General features: G+C 37.9%; 1 protein-coding gene across 7 annotated transcripts in view; it reads left to right on the top strand.

The window, feature by feature from the left end:
* AP3B1 (adaptor related protein complex 3 subunit beta 1) overlaps window positions 1-21,019 on the top strand; it is a 156,776-nt gene that overhangs the window by 15,381 nt on the left and 120,376 nt on the right. For all 7 annotated transcript variants that reach the window (XR_015280900.1, XR_015280903.1, XR_015280902.1 and 4 more), the window contains exons 3-6: window positions 5,063-5,137; window positions 9,483-9,578; window positions 11,817-11,977; window positions 17,298-17,364. Coding sequence is in view for 2 of the 7 variants with exons in the window: in XM_023944629.2 (XP_023800397.2) it covers window positions 5,063-5,137; window positions 9,483-9,578; window positions 11,817-11,977; window positions 17,298-17,364 (399 nt within the window). In the remaining 5 variants the exon portion in view is untranslated. The remainder of the gene's footprint in view (window positions 1-5,062; window positions 5,138-9,482; window positions 9,579-11,816; window positions 11,978-17,297; window positions 17,365-21,019) is intronic.

Here is a 21,019-nt window from a genome sequence, read left to right as displayed (position 1 = left end):
GAGTTGTGGCAAGCTGGTTCTTGCTTTCTTGGTTTTCTTTTTTGGAAAGCTGGCCAGATCTTTATCTGTAATTGGGAACTGTTGAAACTGAATGTAGGTGGGTATGTATGTGTATTGAGGGGAATTAGAAAATATTAAATTGAATCAGCTTTAAATTTTAAATCAAGAGTTTACTGTGATTGGTTTTTTTTCCCCTACAAAAAATACTGTTATTACAAATGAGCGTGCAATGAGCAAACCATTTTAAATACGTGCTGCTGCTGAGCATTCAAAGGAGTTCTTAACAGCTTCTTTAATTTTCTGGAAGCGTGTGATACCATGAAGCTGGAGATGTGTAGTTAGCAGTAATAGCTGTGATCCTTGACAGACTTAGGCTGAAGTGATCAGGCTCAAGAGGTCTTCAGCAACGGATGGTAGAACTAATTGGGCGCATTCTTTCTTGTGCTCCCCCATTTTCCAATTCTGGCAATTCTCTCCAGTTTCCACTACCAGATTTCTTTCCTTTTTTAAGTTCATGTCGTTGGTTTCTGTTTCTGTTCTAAGCACTTTGTACTGCAGGAAGAGTACTACTTCCTCAAATGGCAGTGGGCACCTTCTGATTTTTGGATATTTTTACCTTGCTCAGCTGCTGCTGCTTAAAGTAGAAACAGCCTTCTAGCTTGTAAGGCTGACCATTATTTAACCACAAGTGAGTTGTTTGATTTACTGAATCCTCTGTTTTCAGTCTCTCATATCTTCAAGGTATTTGCTGTTTCCTGTGCTAAGTTTACAGTGTGTCAGACAGCTGATACCTGGAACCAACCTATGGTTGACATAGCAAACTCAGACAATGAGCTTTACAGGTCAGGACTGGGACATTGCGCAATATGAGCATAAGGCCTCTTAAGAGTGGTGATAATGTTCTTGTGGAGCACAAAGGTGCTTCTGTGCTTATATATGGAGAGGAGCTTACATCTCTCAGGGCTGAGATGTGTTTTTCAGAGATGAAAGACTTCCTCTAGCCTTATTATTAGAGGAAAAAGGAACTCTGTTGTCAGAGTATTGTTTAACATGTCTCACTGGAATGCTTATTTTCAAAGTTTTAGATAGTTGAAAAAACTGTGCATACAGGATCCAAAACTTCCCTGGCCAACCTGTTTTACTGCCTCACCACCCTCACAATGATTTTTTTCTAACATCTAGTGTAAACTTGTCAGCTTAAAGCTGTTATCCCTTGTCCTGTCATTACATGCCAAGTAATACAAGTCCCTCTCCAGCTCTCTTTTATCCCCCTTTACATACTGGAAGGTGCTATAAGGTCTCCCCAGAGCCTTCTCTTCTCTAGGCTGTACAGTCCCAATTCTCTCAGCCTTTCCTCACAGGGGAGATGTGCAGTAAGGCATCCCTAACCTCAGTAGAGGGGTTAGTCTTTAAAAGCCCTGCCAACCTAAACTGTTCTGTATTGCTATAATTCTATGATACTAACAGTTACCTTATTATTTTAGTAGACTTTAAGGAGTTAAACCTTCATTTGTTCATATAGGCATGATAGAAAGCAGGAGAATGCTGGTTATAGTGCTTTTTGCAGCTGCTTCCTCCTTTAAGTGTTTTGTGAACTTTCTCCTAGAGAGAGGAAGATTCATTACAAATAAAACCAAATCTGTCTTCCAGAGAGTGATTTAAAACAATATAATTTCATACATAGGAGTAGTCCAGTTTTGATCCTTTCACTTGTCCCTTATGCATGAAGGTACCTAAACCTACTTTCAGCTAAAATATGATTTCCACGATCAATGGCTTTTTTTTTTTCTTTAAATCAGTATGTTATTTTGCATGTTTCTCCTTATATGCATGCAATAAAAAATGCAGTCTTTGGAAGAATACGAACACTGCTGGTTTAAAAACAAATTTTTGTGTATACATATTCTACTATATGCATGAAAACATGAAGCTGAACCAGTACCAGATCTTGAAACCTGTTTGAATTTCTGGGGAAAAAAATCAGTGGAATTTCACTCCTGAAGATTTCAGAGCATAAGTTTAGGAAACATGCCTGGTTTCCCTCAGAGAGTATCATCCATGTCTGTGTGTCTCTCACATGGAAAAAAAAAAATGTTAGTACATTTTGACAATACACAGCACTTAGTCTAGAATGAAAGTTTTTTTTTTTTGTGCAGGAACTCCAGAGACTTAAGACACATGAAAGACAACACAAATGGAGAATGTCTAGGCACCGCAACAAAAACGACCTGATAGACCTTAGTCTTGGAAAGAACCATTACAGTCTTTATGGCTAATGATCCATGAGCTAGGGAGGATCTACACAAATCGTTCTGCAATAAAGAATCCAAATACACTCTTTCAAAAGATCTTAAATACATATTCACATGAGCTATTACAGAGCTATTACAGTAGATCAGCTAAATAATCCCAGCAATGCATAGGGCTATACGATTACCGTCTGTCAGGGACATCTGAGGATCATCCCTGTTTGTGACTATTGTAAGTTCTGTTGCGCCAAGGTGGTAATTTTTCATTCTGTCTTACTTCTCTGCATCTTATTGCTAAGTTCTGCCTTGTCATTCTGAATTTGGCATTTCTGTGCCCCCCCTCCCCCAGTCGTAAAAGTAGGAAATTGATTTTAGATTCTTCGTTAAAAACCCATTGGAACTCATTTCATGTGCTTGCTTTTTCACAGTGCCTGTATCACTTCCTGTGTTTTAGTGCAGGTGAAATAAACAGTTTAAGATGTTAAATTGTTTAGATCAAAATGTCATGCTGGACACCTGCTCTTAACACCCTTTTGAAAAACTGAGTAATAGCCTGAACTACAGCTGCCGTCTTTTCAGCATCCTTCTTCTAAGCTTCTCAGAATATACAGTTTACCAGGTATTGCCTGGCTTTGTGTGTTTTCGCTTGTGTTGCATGAGATCCTAACTCTATGCTTTTATTGAGTTTTAGCAATGAAATACACAAACAGATCTTGAGAGTTGAGAATATGAAGTTTAATCAGCTGTATAATGTTGAATAATGGCTGGAATGTAACAGTTATGGACAGGAGTAACTGTAGCTGCAGAGCTCTTCTTTCTTTGTTGGATCCCTGCATATTTGTTGTAGCTTATATATGTTTTACCCCAATGGACATTGGTGACAAGAAGTGTCACTCAGGGGTCTGTACTGGGACCAGTAATATTTGATATCTTCATTAATGACATAGATGGTGGGATTGAGTGCACCTTTGCCAAATCTGCAGGCGATACAAGTGTGGCACACTTGACACGCGTGAGGGATGGGATACCATCCAGAGTGATCTGGACAGACTTTTGATGTGAACCTGTGGCAATATCATGGGGCTCAACAAGGCCAAGTACAATGTCCAGCCCTTGGGTCAGGGCAGCCCCCAGTATCAGCAGGGGTTGGTGGTTGAGGGGATCAAGAGCAGTTCCAGCAAGAAGGACTTGGGCATGCTGGTGGATGAAATGGTGGTTGTGAGCTGACAGTGTTCACTAATGGCCCAGAAAGTGTGGCCAGCAGATTGAGGAAGATGATGGTCCTCCACTCTCCACTCGTGCCAGAGTCCCAGCCTGAAGAGCTGCATACAGTACAGTTCTGCAGTCCTCAGGACAGGAAAAACGGATATGTTACAGCAGGTCCAGAGCAGGCCACCAAAAGGATCTGAAGGCTGCAGCACCTCTCCTGTGAGGGCAGGCTGAGAGAGTTATTCAGCCGGAAGAAGAGAGGGCTCTGGGGAGACCTTATAGCACCCTTCAGTATATAAAAGTGTCTCTGAGAAAGCTGGGGAGGGACTTTCCAGTAGGACCTGTGATGACTGGATGAGGGGAGATGGTTTTAACATAAAAGACAGTTGCTTTAGATTAGATACAAGGAAGAAGATTTTACCATGATGGTGGTAAAACTCTGGGACAGGTTGCCCAGAGGCATGGTGAGTACCCCATCCTTGGAAACATGGTGGGGCTTTGAGCCACGTGATCTCTAAACATCTTGCAGATGTTCCTGCTTGCTGCAGGACTAGATGACTTTTAAAGGTCACTGTTCTATGATTTTTTAGCTAGATTTTGTGTTTTCTGATTAACTTGGATGTTTGGCCGCCTGAATCTTGACCTTGAGCAAGAAACAGATTCTTAGAGCTGGGAGTGCTCTGGGTGTGTATTCAGCAGCACTGAACTTGATGTAACTTGATGTAACATGATCCTGAAATTCCTGGGTTTTCAGTTTAGACATAAAGCACTGCCAGACATTCTACTGGAATTATATCTAGAGCAGAACACTGTGCAGCTATAGTGTATATGAAAGTATTTAATTCCTTTTAGTGTACCCGGTTTCCTAGAAATAACTTCCTTCTTAAGCTGTTTGTATAAGAATAGAAGCTAAACCCAGCTTTTGATGTTTATGATCTTTATTTTGACAATTTTACTGTTTGTGACATACCTTGTTCATGATCAAACATGGAAACTTCCTTTCACAAAAAAAAAATTAATTGGTGTTGATTGATCTTGCTTCTACCATGTGACTTTTGTATATTCTTTTTTGTTCTGTATAAACACTTAATGGCCTTCTGTGTTTAACTAGCTATGGAAAATAACCTTATTTTGTTTTTAAAGTGTGACGTTTATTTTTGTTTTTCTCCTTGGTTGTGTTGCAAATCACAGTTCTTCCAGGGAAAAGGAACGGGACTTAGACTTAAATAACTTCTAGGATTTTATTGGGTTGTTGGGTGCCTTTTTTTTCCCTCCAGCTCCCAAAAGGTAATTCTTCAGGGCTTTTCGGATTAGCAGTGTCTTTGTTTCTAGTAGTTTTGAAAGCATTAAAAATTATTTGCTTATATGTTAAAGTCCAGTTCATGGATTCCACTCCTGCAAACTCATAATCAGCCAGTGCCCCAGAGTTTTTATTCTATGGATTATATCCTGGAAGGTCTAATAATTAACAAACCTGCATCTTTAGTTTCAATTTCACAGAAATAAGATTTGAAATACAGATCTTTAATAAAGCAACAAAACCCAAACCACATTCTAAGAAATTATATCTTTACATTACTAAGATTTGTCTCCTTTTATTTCAGATGATTGCAAAGGGAAAAAATGCTTCTGAGCTGTTTCCTGCTGTTGTGAAGAATGTTGCCAGTAAAAATATTGAGGTATTCCTCTAACTTGTTAAGCATACTGTTATGGAAAATTTGTTTATGAGAATTTTATCTAATTGTATTAGACTTCAACATAAAGCATAAAATCTTCAGTGTCATTAATGGAACTTTTTAGGAGTTTATTTCAATAAGGACATTATGATAATAAATATATGCATAAATAAAGGGAACCTGTTGGGTGATTTGGAAGAATGAATCTTTACAGCTCTTTACACTTTTTAAAAAATTACTTAATTTTAGAAAGTTTTGAAGTATGGTGTTAATTGAGAAAAGTTGTTATAGTTTATTTGAAGTATGGTGCTTTTTGCAAAGCTTGTGCTTGTGCTACATTCTATTTTTAAATTTGTTGCAAATCAAAGCTGAAAGGTAATGACTGGGTAAAAAAAGTGTGTTCTTACGTCTATATTGGCTATTAATGGACACACAAAGTAGCTTGCTTCTGTATTTTTTAATTTATTTTTTTTTTTTCATTTCTTGTAAGAAAGCAAGGGGGGAAAAAAAAAAAAATCTATCTTAGACTAGTGAAAATTAAGATTTCCAGAATGTGAAAAAATTGAAGTTGTGTTAAACGATGATGTGTTTAAATCCACAGGGTTACTGTTGTATAACCACAGGGTGTATGTAGAAAATGTGACTTTGATGCCCACTAGCATTACTGTGCATAATTTGACAGCCTCCCTGCAGAAATGTCAGAGTTATAGTTGACTTGACAAATGAGATTTCGATAAAAATAGCATCTGTAAGTTTATAGTTTGAGACCTCATGGTGCCTAACAAGCATCAGTTTGAGGAAAGTAGGGTGAACATGTAATGACTTTAGTTTCTTCCTACTGTTCAGCATTGTAATTTCTGAAAAATCTGGGCAACAGTAGTTGTATGAAGTATTGTATTTTAAGGAGAGGTATGCTTCAGTTCTTCTGTCCTCTTCTGAAAATGTGTACTTCAGTCTTTGTTATTAATGGGAACAAAAAAAATACTTTTCCCTGACTTATGGCACTGATGATTATATTTCCTATGATAATGGCTTCAGTAAATCCCTTTCTCACTCTAACATGCTGTGATATAATGGATAAAACATCAGTTTTCTTCCGTATTTACATGGATGGATAGTAATAGTCAAGTTTGAGTTTAATTGTAGCTTTAAAGAAATTATTCTTTTTTAGTTACTATGAAAACTTTTGGGTTTTTTTTCTTTGAGAGAGTGTATATATTTGGCCAAAGCCAAATATTGAGCTCTGGTAAGTCAAGGAGGTGTAAATATGCAAAGATGCTAATTCAGAGTATTTCAGAAATTTACTCTATTAAAATAATTTTAGAAGTTGTAATTGTACTTTTAGTAATAGGCAGTAAAAAGATATGGGATGAGAAATCAGACTAGTTAAATATTCTGTTCCACTGTGATTTGAGTTTGTAAGTTATAAATAGTCTTAAGTCCAGTTTTAAACAAGACCTTACACAAAGAGGGGTGCCTTAATATTATCAGTCTGGAGTGCTTTTAACTGTTAGGGCTGGAACCTCTAGTTCCTCTGATAGAGTCAAGATTGTCCCAGTTCCAGCCTTTAAGCCTACTTCAGTAGTGAAGCTGAGACTGTATCCCTCAGTAGGTGTGCACATATGCATAAATATTATATCTGTACATACATAGAATAAATATGTATGTACAGAGGCAACCACACCAACAGTCACAGGGTATTCAGGTGAACTCAACACCAGCAGATTGGCAGTTCAAGATGGTGTGCTGGTGGGAATGTGTATATATATATATATATACAGCGTTCATCCACACTCTGCCCAGTATCTGGCCCATGGATCTCAGCCACCACTGCTGATGGCACCTGGACATATGAGCCCCTAAGGCTGTATCCCTTTTTCATTTGCTGGTACAAACATCTTTACACATATGAATGCCTGTAAACCAGGACTCTCCTGCTCCCTCATGGATTCAGCCTTGGACGCACAGGTGTGTGCACCTGTGCACATGTACAGCTAGATCTCTCCAGAACATCCTTGCTCCTCTATAATCTAAACCCCTCTTGTCATGCCCTTGAAGAGATGCACAAAAAAAGCTATGGTTCTTTGCTCTAGAGACCCACAGGCCATGAGCTTTCCTTGCAGCTGGATGGGACTTCAGTGGTCTATGCCATAGCCAGCTCCTCCTATGCTCTTGCCCTTAGATGCTCAGACCCACATCTACTTCCTTCCCAGGCCACTTCACCTACTTGTTAGCTGGTGCAGCTTGATGCAGTCATATACCTGCACCCATTCCAGTCACTGGCACCACAGACATCTTGGCTTGTGCTTGATTTCACATATTCTGGTCTCTTCAGTTACATGCATGCCCATGGACTGTCTAGCCTGTGGTCCCAGCTTAACTGTTGGCAGCTAGACCCTCAGTTGTTCCAGATCCTGGCCACCCTGCACTTAGAGATCCCTATGGCTTTGTCACATTGCAGTTGCTGGAGTCATTCTTAAGTCCCGTCACTCTGGTCTTTCTAGTGGCTGGTGCCCAACAGCAGCCCTCCAGCCTGTGTCCTGACTGTAGCTGCAGGCATGTAAACACATCTTCACACTGAATAAAGAGTACCTCACCAAGGAAAATAGTTTAGAATTAAATGTAATGAGTCAATGCAACAGATTTTACTATTCATGTGCAGGGAACAGAAGGATAGATGTACCAATTATCAAACTGTTCAGCCATCTTACCCTTCTGTTTTTCCCTGACTTAATTCTTTCCAGATCATATAGATTTCCCTTGCTTCTCCTTCACTTTAATTCTTCCCCAGAACATCCCATGTCTAAAATACTTTTCGTATGTGTCCCATTTCTGTACACATAAAACACCTTCAGTCTGGAAGTTGCTCTGGTTTTTGTTGACTCTTGGAGGTTTTAACACCTGGGCATGGGAGCTGAGGCTCTCCTGAGGTTGTTCTCAGAGGACTGTGACAGCATATCCTTTCTCTGAGTCCTAAGTTTGGATTTTTAAATCAGGGCTCAGTGCTCTGATCCAGGAAAATGGAGATTAAGAAGTGGTATAGCATGTTAATTTATTTAAAGAGAAGCGAAGGGCATCTTATTGTTTACAGAAGTGCCTTATGATTTTTTTGGTTGTAAATGCATACTGACCTCAGCTTGGTTATGTGCATCAAGTCATGGATGGTAAGGATACAAAAAGTGACCTAATAAACAATTGGTGGTATAGAACAAAAGTAAGTCTTTATCAATAATTCATGGATTTTTATTTGCTTATATTGATAAATTAATTAAACAAATCTGCCTGTGTTCCTCAAGCCTAATGTGCCACTGTTATGATTAGCTTTATAGAACAGAACATTTTAACATTGAATGAAGGTAAATGGTAAAAGACTAGTGTAGTCACGAAGCTCTGAGTGCTTCCATTTCTAGTCACAGAGTGGTTTCAAGGAAAGGAGGCTTTCTTTGCACACCTGCAGTCATTCAGTGCACAGGCCTCTTGTGGTCAATGTTGATTGCTACTTCTCTACAGCTGAACAAAAAATAATTTAGTATGGTATAACCTTCTGTGATTTAATATTATGTTTTTTTGCCAGAATTGGCACAAAGATAGGTCTTCTGATAGTGACAGTAATTATTTGCACAGCTGTAGTTGAGGGTCTTTCAGAATTTTCCATTATAAACCCCAACAGTCAATTAACTACTCAAATGTAAAAAAACGTTTTCACTCTTTCTGGGTATGAGTGGTAAAGTGAACTAAATTGAATACCCTTCTCCCCAAAATCATACTGAGGTTTTCTTAACCTTTGGACATTGTATCCTTTGTAGTATGCTTATATTGCATCTTTTGAACGCTTGTAGTCATGCAGACATAAATCTAACATCCTTTCTTTTCATCCAAGATAAGTGCCCTTTTAATCAGATTTGAGATGGGTAAGTTACCACACTTCAGTAAGTTGTTTCCACTTTCAAACATGTTAAAGTTATTTATTTTGAGTTTCAGGGTAAAATAAAATGGACTTGTTGAAATTCTTGACTATTGCACTTTAACCTATTTTCTATAAGAAAAAAAGAGTGTGCTCAAGTGATCAGTTTCTCCATCTTAGATTATTATAGTCTTGAGTTACTAGTTAACAATATAAAGCAGAACTTTGGGTTACTAGCCTTCATCTGACTGTTTCATTAATTAGGTAGCATTGCAGCACCTCAGGTGTTTTGTAAGATACTGGAGAAGTGCGTGAGTGCTCCAGGGATCTATTAGCTTTTTCTTCAAAGAAGAAAATGTTGATAAAACTGGGAAACTTAGAAGCTAGTTTTATAGAATTCTAAGACCTTTTCATAGTGATATTCACTGTGCTTTTTCTTTTCAGATAAAAAAGCTTGTGTACGTTTATCTGATGCGCTATGCAGAGGAGCAGCAAGATCTAGCATTATTGTCCATCAGTACTTTCCAGCGTGCTTTAAAAGTGAGTGACTACTAAATAACATTTTATAGGGAATTCTGAGCTGGGAGCACAAAAATAAAAATACCTGTGTAAGTGTAGTATGGTGAACTAAAACATGTAAATATCTAAATCTGATAAAGTAATTTTAAGTTATGTGATTGGCCTGGTTTTTCTCTGCAACCTCAAACTTTGTCAAGCAGCTAAGTAAGCTTGAAAGAAGTAAAATCACTTCACTTAAGAAAAGCAGAAGAATGGTGCTTTCAAATCATTTAATTTCCAACCATTTAATTTCTGGAATGACTTTCCTCATTCCAGTATAACTTACATGTATGGACAAAGACCCTGTTATTACCATGAGCCACCTATGTTCCTTTTAATTGATGTAAAAGAAAGAGCTTTGTGTACAACAGAGAATTGAAACATAAGGAAGACAGTAGTACTTAAATTAAAATATTCCGTGTTTGAATATTCTAATTTATTCTATATTATTATTATTGTAATAATGTCAGTCACATGGTACTTTTTCATTAAAAGCACTGAAAAAATAGTCTTTTCTACTCTTTTGTTTCAGATGAGATAACAGTGATAAATTGAATTAGTCAGCAAACTTTAGGATTGCCTTTGAAGTGTGACTGTGGAGAGAAGAAAGATTGATTAAGTTTCTGTTCTGAAAGTTTGCCTGTTTTGATAATAAGAGATTAGGTTTTCTTTGTACCCTTCTTGTACTCTAGGCTCATTTCTGTTACGTCACTTAACCCACACCTTGCATTTTGATGGGAAATGTTGTACTCAGAGCACCATCTGTGCAGCTGTAGGAGGGATCCCACGTCGACTGAATAGTTTTCTGCCCACTTCCCTTGAACTTTCATTCCAGTATCATATGTACTGCCTTCACTATCTCTGACTGGCGTGGAAAGCTTGAATACAAATGACTTTGTATCCAGTATTTTTCGTGATACATGTATACAGTGAACACCCTTCATGGCATAACTGTTTAAAAATCTGTGGGTAATGAGAGCAGAGAGAAGAGTGATAATGTTGTGGCTGAATAGCAAAAAGAGCAACTGGTGGTGTGGCAAAGGTGTAGACACCAAACTAGGGGAGATTGTCAGCAACTAAAGAAATTACTAAGCCTGCTATGAAAGATAGGTTTCTGTTCATTTCCTGTAATGTTTTGTTTCTTATTTTGTAATGATTATAATTTCACTTTATGTGTGGAGATGTTTTTTTTACCTCCCTCTATCAAAGGAACTTTTTATTTTCAACTTAAGTGGCTGCAGATGGCCTTGCAAACTATGGTAGGAACAAGATATTTTTCCAAAAATGGTCAAATAAAGGGCTTTCTCCATGCAGATACTTACTATTTAGAACCTTCTAAGAGGTAGGAATATTGAGATCTTAGATGAATTGATAATTAGGTAATACCAGTCTGTAAATATGTGTTGCCAGCTCTCAGTCCTTAGGAGAAATATTCTTTGGGAGATTACCTTCTGGCAAGACTATGTGCATTATAATGAATTAATGATGCTGGAATTTCACTTTGCTAGATTTTGGGGGATTTAGTACTTGATTAAGCAACATTTTCCCCTTGTGTTCCAAGCCCGTGATTAATGGATAAAGTTTACATAACAGTTCATCCAATTACAGATATGTTGTATCTCCAAGCTAACCCTAGTATTGTAAAACTGACCAAGGACTGAGGCAAAAGAAGAGAGGATAAGAAATAGAAAAAATCTCAAAACACTTACCTTTTGACATGTTCCTTAAAATTGTTTTTTTACTGGCTTCAGTTTATTTCTTGCAGTAAAGCATAATATGGATATTTTGCCAAGAACTTGAATGGGAATGTCACAACTGAGAACAATGTTTTTATTGGCATTTCATAAATATAAGTAATAAAATTGAGGTAGTGTGTCTCTCAGAGTATCTGAATTCTACTTGGATTGCAGCAAATGTATCAGATTATTAAATTAAATATTAGTCTTTTTTATCCATAATTAGCGTATTTTTTATGTTAATGATTTACTTTGTGAAATTTTCATATTTTTATAATATTTAATGTTCTCTTTCTTAATTAATTTTGCTTTTTTTTTATTTCTTTGTGGTTTTTCTTTATTAGCGTGGTCTTCACTTGTAAGTCTGACTTAGATTTACATGTTTTAATGTGTCATCACTAATCAGTGTAAACACAGCAGTAGATTTAATGTTTTGTTTCTGCACTGTCTTATTTTATTTCTCCCCTTCACCCCTGTTCTTTAGGATCCTAATCAGTTAATCCGTGCAAGTGCTTTAAGAGTTTTATCCAGTATACGTGTCCCAATTATTGTTCCTATTATGATGCTTGCTATTAAGGAAGCTTCTTCTGATTTATCTCCTTATGTGAGAAAGAATGCAGCCCATGCCATCCAAAAACTGTACAGGTAAGTGATTCTGGCAATTACTGAAAAACAACGTTATGACAGTTGTGGGCTACATTTATAAAGGCTACTGTGACTTTGGCATGTCTCAGATCCATTTCTTTAAAAGTATGGGGTGTGTGAAGACATTCTGTCATTCAACTGGTTTGGTTGTAATTCTGGGAATTCCCTTGCTTGCTAGGCTTAACAGCATAACTATAAAGAGATACAAAAATAAACTGATACACTATCTTTTATTTTTAATATACTAGTTATTTTCTTCTATAACAGTAACAACTGTTTTGATGGGTATTCTCAGTATCTATGAATTCACTGTTTCAAGTCTGTATCATTTATGTGGCACACATGACAAAAGAATGCTAACTTTTAGAAATTTTATCTGTGCAAGTCCAAATCTTTCCAATCTTCCTACTTCAGAAATTCTTGCTGTGTGAGAGTTACTATATAAGTGTATATATATATATATATATATATATAAATGGCTACTGGTTTGCAGAAGTGGAGTCAACAGAACCTGTACCTTTGCAAAACATCTCCAGGCATTTATTCTACTGCTTTTATTTCATCTATGCCAAAAAGTGGAAGTTGAGAGACACTAGAGGTTCTTAATCAGATAACCTGAGGCTGCTACAATTCCATGCCACTTCAGACCACCAAGTCACAACTCTGAGCATGCATTCCTAATGGGCATGTAGACATGATTACATATACAACACAAATACACAAAGCTATCTATACAGATCACCAGAGTCAGACGTGAGCAGTCATGCAGACAATACCAGCAGCCTTACTCTGTTGCACTCTGGCTGATCAGTATACAGACACATTTGTGTGCCCGGATGTGTACAATATGGATCCCTAATACTAACCCTAGATGCTCAGTGTTTCCAGTAAAAGGCTTTTGATCCCCAGTCTCCCAGTCAGGGGCACACACAAATGGACACTGCTTTCAAACCTTCTGCACTTTCTGCTGCAGATTCCCTTAGTCAGAAGCTCACATGCCCAGCTCTTTTGCTTGAACACTAATGAATCCCACAGTATCTGGATTTAGACACTAAGACTTTGCTGTGAGGGGCCCATATACATTTTTATCTCTCTTGAGTTAGGTGGAGAGGAAGTGATGAGAGAAACAGAGATTGAGACACTCAAATGGATGTCTCAACAGACTTCCAGACCTTACTGTTTCTTCTGTAGTTTGCCTGAATACCCTGGGCTGTCTGGTAGACAAAATCTCCAGTTATTGCACTCAGACACACATACAGATGTCCGGCCTCGATCTATGGCCTCACTTCAATAGTGGGCTTCCCAAGCCACCTAATCTGGTTTGATATCCTCAGGCAGTCACTCAGTGATGACATACATGCTTGTTCTCATTGCTGGTGCTGCAGTTGTACAGGCCTGTATATCCCATGGTTTAACTCTTCTGTATCACACATGCACACACAATAGAGCCTGCCTCTGTAGTCATCAGGTTCACAGCATGGATAGATAAGTGTATGTGATGGGTTTTAGCACTAGCTAAAATCACCAAGGTACTTACTCATTTTTTGCTGTGAGATACGCATTAGGAGAAGGGCAAAACAGGCTTAAAACTTAAAAGGAATAAAAAAACTTTATTAACAGGACCATAAGAATAAGAAACCAGAATAAAACCTCCAGAAACCTTTCCTTCACACCCAACCTTTCTTTTCCCAGCTGACAACATAGAGACAAAACCTGGGATGTTAAAGCAGTACCAACTATACAATAGTCTTTTCATCAGTCTCTGTACTGAGAGGAGTTTTCCCTTGACATTCCATGGAGAGTTCTCCACAAGAAACAGTTTTCTTGTGGCTTTTCATTTCTATGACTGGCAGCCGCTCAGGCAAAAACTCTGCCATCATGCCCTCCTCCCATTTTCACACCACTCAGAGGTGTGTTCATGGGCCATGAACTCAAGAGGTATTATTTTAAGGATGAGTTATTCAAAGGGAAAGATTCTCTTCATCTGTGGATCTGTGATCATGTGATCTCGTCTCTGTGATCATCTCTGGGAGCAGAGGTTTTCTTCCTCTCTCCCTGGGGGCACAGGGTCTTCATCAGCTCTAATTTCTCTGTTCAAGCATCTCATGGGATCACAGCTATTCCACCATCTTCTCAGCTTCATCAGTGGATACCTTTGGTCATATCTACAGCTTGAATACTTCATCCCCCTAGTACTCTTTAACAAATTAAAGGAGATTTTCAGAACATTATTGTCCATCTCCATGGCCCTACTGAAATAATATTTCAGTTTATTAAAGCATCTCTGCATTCTCCCTCCATCTGAAGCTTGACTCTTTCTTTTACTGATCTTGATGTTTCATGTTGTCTCTTACGTGTCGATCACTCCCACTTTCCTCTCTCTGGAGAGGGGATTAAAGTCTGCGGTCTCACCTGTTTAGTGAAAGGGTTAAAATCTGACCCAAGCCACAGCAGGCATTTATGGTGTTGGATTTCAGGTGTCTCTCTCAGCCCAGCAGCTGCTTAGAGAGACCAGACAGTTTTCGGCCTGGAGCTGCCTGTGCAGGCAGTGGTGGGGGGAGTGTCAGCGAGTATCAACAGCTGTCTGGGGGCCCCCTGCCAGGAAGAGCTTCGGCCACCCCTCCAGAACGGGACTTGGAGGGCTTCTTGGGAGAAGCCAGTGCTGCAGTACAGCCTGGCCTGGCCTGGGGGATGCCCTGCAGTCTCCATCCCCTGCCTGGGAGCTGCTGGAGTCTGGCTCAGTCCCCCTCTCCCAGGTTGCACAGCCTGTGGAGGAGCAGGGCAAGCCGCTCCAGGGTTCTGGTACCTTTCAAGGCGAGAAAGAAAGAGAGAAGTTCCCGGGCTTGGGTTTTTAAAAGGTGATATTCACAAAGGTGAACTGACTCTTCAGTGGTGCAAAATGCTGACAGTTCTCAGGATTGGCCAGCTATTGGCCTTATCTCAAGCAGAGAGGAAACTCCCAGCAGCCTCTCTCAGAGAAGTCACTTCCGTGGGTGTTTTCCACTTCTTTCCCTAAATGCCAAACTGCCACAGTGTACTGAGTAACAAAGCATTTATATACAACTGGCTCCTTTTATGCACTTCTCCCTCTGTTTTCCTGTTCTTGTTCCTCCCAAGATCACTTGCATCCCTCTGTTTCCCTCCCTTTCACTTCTCCCATAAACCCATAGTACCTCTTGTCTTACTGGCATTCATAGTAAGTCTTAGCCATGTAACTAGTAATATCCGTAAGTCTTAAAGGTACTTTGGAGATCCTGCCTTACGGTGTGTTCATTTCAGGACCAAGGGGCTGATGGCTTTTCCATGGCAGCTCTCTGACAAACCTGGGCAGGGACTCCTTCCTTCTGGTGATCTTCATGGGCTTTTTTAGTGAGCTGAGTGCTGTCATGTGATGCCCCTTTATCGTGTAACTTAATAAAAGAGAATGGATTTAAAGTCTCTTCCTGCTATTTGAGTAGTTGATTCTTTCTTAGCAACTGGTTCCAGTACACAAAAACTTTTTGGCCTGAATTATTCTCTATATATAGAATGCCCTTTTTTGCTGGTTTGTTTTTTTGTTTGTTTTTTTTCTCCCTGATAGAATTAAAGCTCTTTGGAGGAGTTCAGCAGGAGAAAATGGTCTGATAGTGGCAGCAATTGTCCATTTGGACAGCAGGCAATTTCATGCAATTTTAACTGAAATTGATGCCTCAATTTCTTCTCTTCATGACAGTGAAGTTTATTTTACTCACAGATTGAGGAGTTCATTGGTAATTGGTGCAAAACTGGAAAATGCTGAAATCTAATGATTACTACTCCCATCACTAGTATTAATAGGTTCCGTACTGGCATTAGATGCCATAATGGGAGCAAATCACAGATCTCTTTAGCCTCTTTTATTTTCTCTCTGAAAATGGTCCCGTCCTTGTCTTAAATATCAGGACAGTAGAGGGGGGAGGAATATAAATTCACTCATTGGACCCCTTACTGAAGACCTTTTTGATCACATAAAAGAAATTGTTTTGCTCATGTTTTTTAGCTTTAAGTATTTTTTCTCTCTAAATTTTCTGCCAGTTTTTAAAATTTGAAATAAGACTTATAGCTTTGAAAGACTTATAACTTTTCCTGTGAAGGTTTTGGTCGTTGGCAGAAGATCCAAATCCAGATCCAGATCTTTTTACAAAAATAGAAGTTAGAATGAAAGGTGACCATAAAGTAGTTATGGAACAATGTATTGTTTAGTTGCTTATGATGATGGTGGCTTCTAACAAAGTTTTGTGATGCATTTTGCATATTCCAATATTGCTACGTCTTAGAGCCTTAGTGAAGTAGTATTCAGGCAGATAATTACTTTGTGAATCTGTAGCTGGAGGGATATACAGTGTATTAGGGCAGTCCATCACTCAGCATTAAAACTGAAGTATACGATAATGACCAAATACTCCCTCACTTATCTGTAATTGTATCCATGTTGAAGTGACTTTTCAAAGGCATATAACTACACATCTCTAGGGGTCTTTGTACTCACTTTTTCTTTCTATTTTCTTTTGATTTGGCTTTAAATTCTTCTGTGCTGTATAGATCCATGAAGAGGAAGTAGCTGGACTGAAAGGTTTGTCCTTACTTGCCTAAGAAGCAAGTTTGACAATAGTGGATATCTCTGGCAAATTTTTCTCTGCTCTTGTAACCTGAAAAGATACTATGAAGGTTGTTGCTTGCAACTTTTGTTTATCTTCTGCTTTTGCTATTTATGTAGGACTTCAAACAGTCTGTTTTCATTAGCTTGCCCCCCTGCTTTTTATAGGTACACTTGAATACAGATGTGGACATTTGAGTTCCAATACTTCTAACTAAAATTGGTGGTTAACTTAAAAGTGGTTGAACTGTCTTACTCAAAGCTTTATGTTGATAATTAGGTAATAAAACTATAAATCTTCTTTGTCCTGATGTTCATTCACTGCTGAATTACATTCATGCTGAAATTCACTTCTGCAAAAGCAGTGAGAACCTTGTCACTTAACATCTGAAGTTCAGTCAAGTTCTCTGTGTTGGTTGGCCTGTCTTAATGTTTCTTAAATGCTAGTTTTTTTATGAGTTTAAGTTTCCTGTAGAACACACATAAAGGGTACAAGATAAAATAATATTTATAATTTAATACTCCTGACTTATTTTCAGTCAAGTTCTTTTGCAATGACTTCTTTGGAATCCTTGATTTTCCTGGAAGTGGTTTCTTCAAATTTCTTTGTTCCTAGTTTGTGTTTAAAGGCCAAAAAACCAAACCTGCTTTAATTTTAGATACGTGTGACCAAATTAGTTAAAATAATTTTATTTTTCTTTCTAGTCTTGACCCAGACCAAAAGGAAATGCTGATTGAAGTGATAGAAAAGCTTTTAAAGGATAGAAGTACGGTAAGAAATAGTTTTTGTGACACATGTATATATTTTTAGAGTTTACTCCCAAGACTATCATTCAGCAATAATACCCTTTCCTAACCCTTGCCAATGTGATTTTGTATGTTTTTAGACAGAAGTATCATTGTGTATTTATGCATTTATAGTATGACTGTAATAATGACTGTCTTTTAATAAGATCTAATTTTACTTGCATCATGAGTCTGTTAGTTAATGTTTTTGTTAGTGTTTTGTGTATGGTTCTTTAAACTTTATTTTGAAAATTAAAGTTATAAAACAAATCAGTGTGCAAGTGTTCCTGTATAAATTTTCATATGCACTTTTTCATTGGGAAATTATTTTGGTAATTTCAATTAGTTTGTAGTACTTTAAGAATCAATTACTTGAGTATGATGCACAGTGTGCCAATTGACATCCATCTATCTTGCAGTGTGTATAGTTGTTACAAAATTATATTTGTTGTGCAGTTGTTTGTTCTTTACAGTATCTCCACTTCCAGTCTGATAAATAAGAGATGTTCTGGCATAATTTCTGTAAATTTAACACTGTTGTTATATTTTTACTTGCCCTATATAGCTGAAGGTTTTCCATATGAACTCCTGGATGTCACACAGTGGTCACATACTTTATTTCATTTTATTTTGCAAATAAGTTTCCCACTTGTAAACTAGAAAGGTAATTGACCAAAGAATCAAAGTTAGATTTCAAAGAGAAACCAGATTTGTAAATTTTTATGTTCTTTTTGTGCAGGTCACTAATTAAATGAATGTAATCCTTTTTGACCAAATGAAAGTATTACTAGGTACCAGATAGTGTGTTGTTTCACCTGCTGTTTGCCAAGTGTTTTTGTAACACAACTGCGTTCTCTATGGTTGTAGTGCACAGTCAAGGTGTTCAGAGCATAAAAGGTGCTGTTCACTAAAAGACATCCTATGATGGCCAGTGGAGGGTAACTGAATAGAGCTTAGTGGTTCAGCAGACAGTAGATCAGATAGGTCTCCTGACTGCATCTGTGCTTGGCTTGACAGAGGCCTTTGAGCTTGTGTGAAGTTGCACGTGCAGTGGTTCTTCATATATTTTATTTCATGGTTCATGCTCATTGTATACATGTAGACTGTGAATGTGGGATTAGGTTGTCAGTACCAGTGGAGGAATAAAGGGCTAAAAGCTACCAGAAAGAGGTAAAATCCCTGAGATTGTACTCTGTTTCCTAGGCCTTATATGGTAAATGGTTATCCCATGCCTAGTCATTTACACATTTATTTTAACAAAAAAGTATAGAGTAGGTTTATATCTCCTTGGAATTTGGAATTACTTATAAGGAGATAATGGGTTAATTTCCTAGACTGTGGTACAATTTTGGTGCCTCTGTGACACTGAGTATAGGGCACCACATTTGTAGAGATACCAGCTGAAGCAATAGCTAAAAGTGATAGACTATGCTTAAGTCTTCTGTGTTTGTTTGGAGACATATGGTTAACTGCTACAACTTTTTGTTCCCTCTGATCCCTCTTTGTCTATCCCCTAGCAAGACCTGACTCCAGTCTGGGCTGACATCTCAGCTTCAGAAGTCCTAGTATTTTGGGAAGTAACATGGAGAATAATTATTTCAGAGAGAAAACTTACAGATCTCTCTTCAAGAGTCTGCATCTAAGTGTGCTCTTTCATCCCGGACTCCACAGCTTGTGGTGGTTTAAGATGGATCAATCTCTCTTCAGTCTTTCATAGCTTTGAAGGACTAGTCTAGCATGGCAGAGCTTTATCTTAAGTGGTTATCTTTTGTCACATACCACTGAATGTTCCCAGAAAGCCTCCACATTTACTAACAGAATGTGCACAGTACACAAGTATTTTCTTAGCGGGTAACTCCAATCTGAATAAGCTTATTCTTTGCCTCTAATTGTAAAACAGCAATTTGCTCACAGTGGGGAAATCAAGAGTGCCATTTGTAGCTAGTTTCAGTCTTGAAAATTGGAGGAGATGCAGCTGCTTAAAGGAGGTGGTCCTTAAGTACAGATGTGTACATATGTGGCCTTAGGCTTGCGACTTTATAGGTTTAATAAGGCTGCATCCTGGGGAAATTTGTGTTAAATTGATTCATTTTTTTGAATTCTTTAAGGAAAGCTGCATTTCATACACTTAGCCTAAAAGAGAAAGCTCCTTCAACATACATTAAAAGAGACAAACATTTTTAGAAAGTATTTTGCAGTATTGCTGAACAAAATTAGGTCAGTTTGCTGCCATAGCAATTCTTCGAATGGGACCAAACTGTAAAACAGCAGCTTTTATGTAGACTTACGAAGTGCCTGTATTTGATTAGTGGTATGTGTCAGCTTTTTGCAGCTCCTCTTGCCTGTTTGACAGTCAAGGTGCCTGAAATTTGTAGGGTGATAATGTAGAACTAGAACCACAAATCTTTACTTGACACTGATCTTTGGATTCCTTCTAATTAAATGCAGAGCTGTTCCCTTACATTGATAGTAGTTGTCATCTCCTGTTAGCTCTAATCTAATGTCAACAAATCAGTTTGTTCATTAAATAGTTTTTTCACAAGAGTGGGAGAATCTTAGTGACTTAGTTGAGTATCTGTGGTTTTCCACCTTTTTTCACCTGATGGAAATATCAAGTTACTTTTGGCACTTCTACGTACTTAAGGGCTGATAATTCTCAGACAAGCCATAATATGTTGTATGTCAACCACTGGATCTGAGATAACCCAATGTTGACTGATTATTGACTATTTTGATTATAACTTTTTTTGTTTTGTTTTTTTGGTTTTTTTACTCAATTTATTTTTTTTAAATCCATTTGGTCTGGACATGTTTGGCGGGAAGATATAATTAGTAACATCAACTATGTATACAACAGTCTGCTATGGTTTTTAAAGCATTGGCTAAAAAATCACTAGAAAACTTAACTCATTTCTTGCTGTGAGATATGGATTAGGAGAAGGGCAAAACAGGCTTAAAACTTAAAAGGAATAAAGAAAGTTTATTAACAAAACTACAAGAATAAGAAACCAGAATAAAACTTCCAGAAACCCTTTCTCCCCACCGTCCAACCATTCTCTTGTTTAATTGACAACATAGAGACAAAAAAAAAACCTGGTGGTTAAAACAATCCAAACTTTGCTATAGTGTTTTTATCAGTCTTTGTAGAGAAAAAGAAGTTCTCTTGTCAATCTATACAGTTTTTCACAAGAAAACCATTTTCTCTTGGCTTTCTGTTTTTCTGATGCCAGCCGCCTGGAAAACTCTGCCGTCAGTTCTTTCCTCCCATTTCACACTACTCTGAGGTGTGCTCGTGGGCTGAAAGTCGAGGGGTGTCATTTTAAGGATGAGTTATTCAAAGGCAAAAATTCTCTTCATCTGTCTCTGTGATCATCTCTGGAAACAGATGTTTTCTCTTTGTCTCTCAAGGGCCACAAATCTTCAACAACTCACACTTCTTTTTATTTCAGCATCTCATAAGATCACAACTATTTCGCCATTTGCTTAGATCCACGCTTTGAAATACTCCATTCCTCCCAAAATACTCTGTCATGAATTAGAGTTTTTTCAGAACACTATTGTCCATCTCCATAGCTTTAACAAAATAATATTTCAGCTTATTACGGCATCTCCTTATTTCTTTCCCCCATCTGAAGCTTAAT

Source organism: Cyanistes caeruleus, chromosome Z (genome assembly GCF_971803275.1).
Source record: "Cyanistes caeruleus chromosome Z, bCyaCae1.hap1.1, whole genome shotgun sequence".
NCBI lineage: Eukaryota > Metazoa > Chordata > Aves > Passeriformes > Paridae > Cyanistes > Cyanistes caeruleus.
The sequence above is the reverse complement of the archived record's forward strand: the minus strand, read 5'-3'. Positions and strand labels throughout refer to the sequence as shown.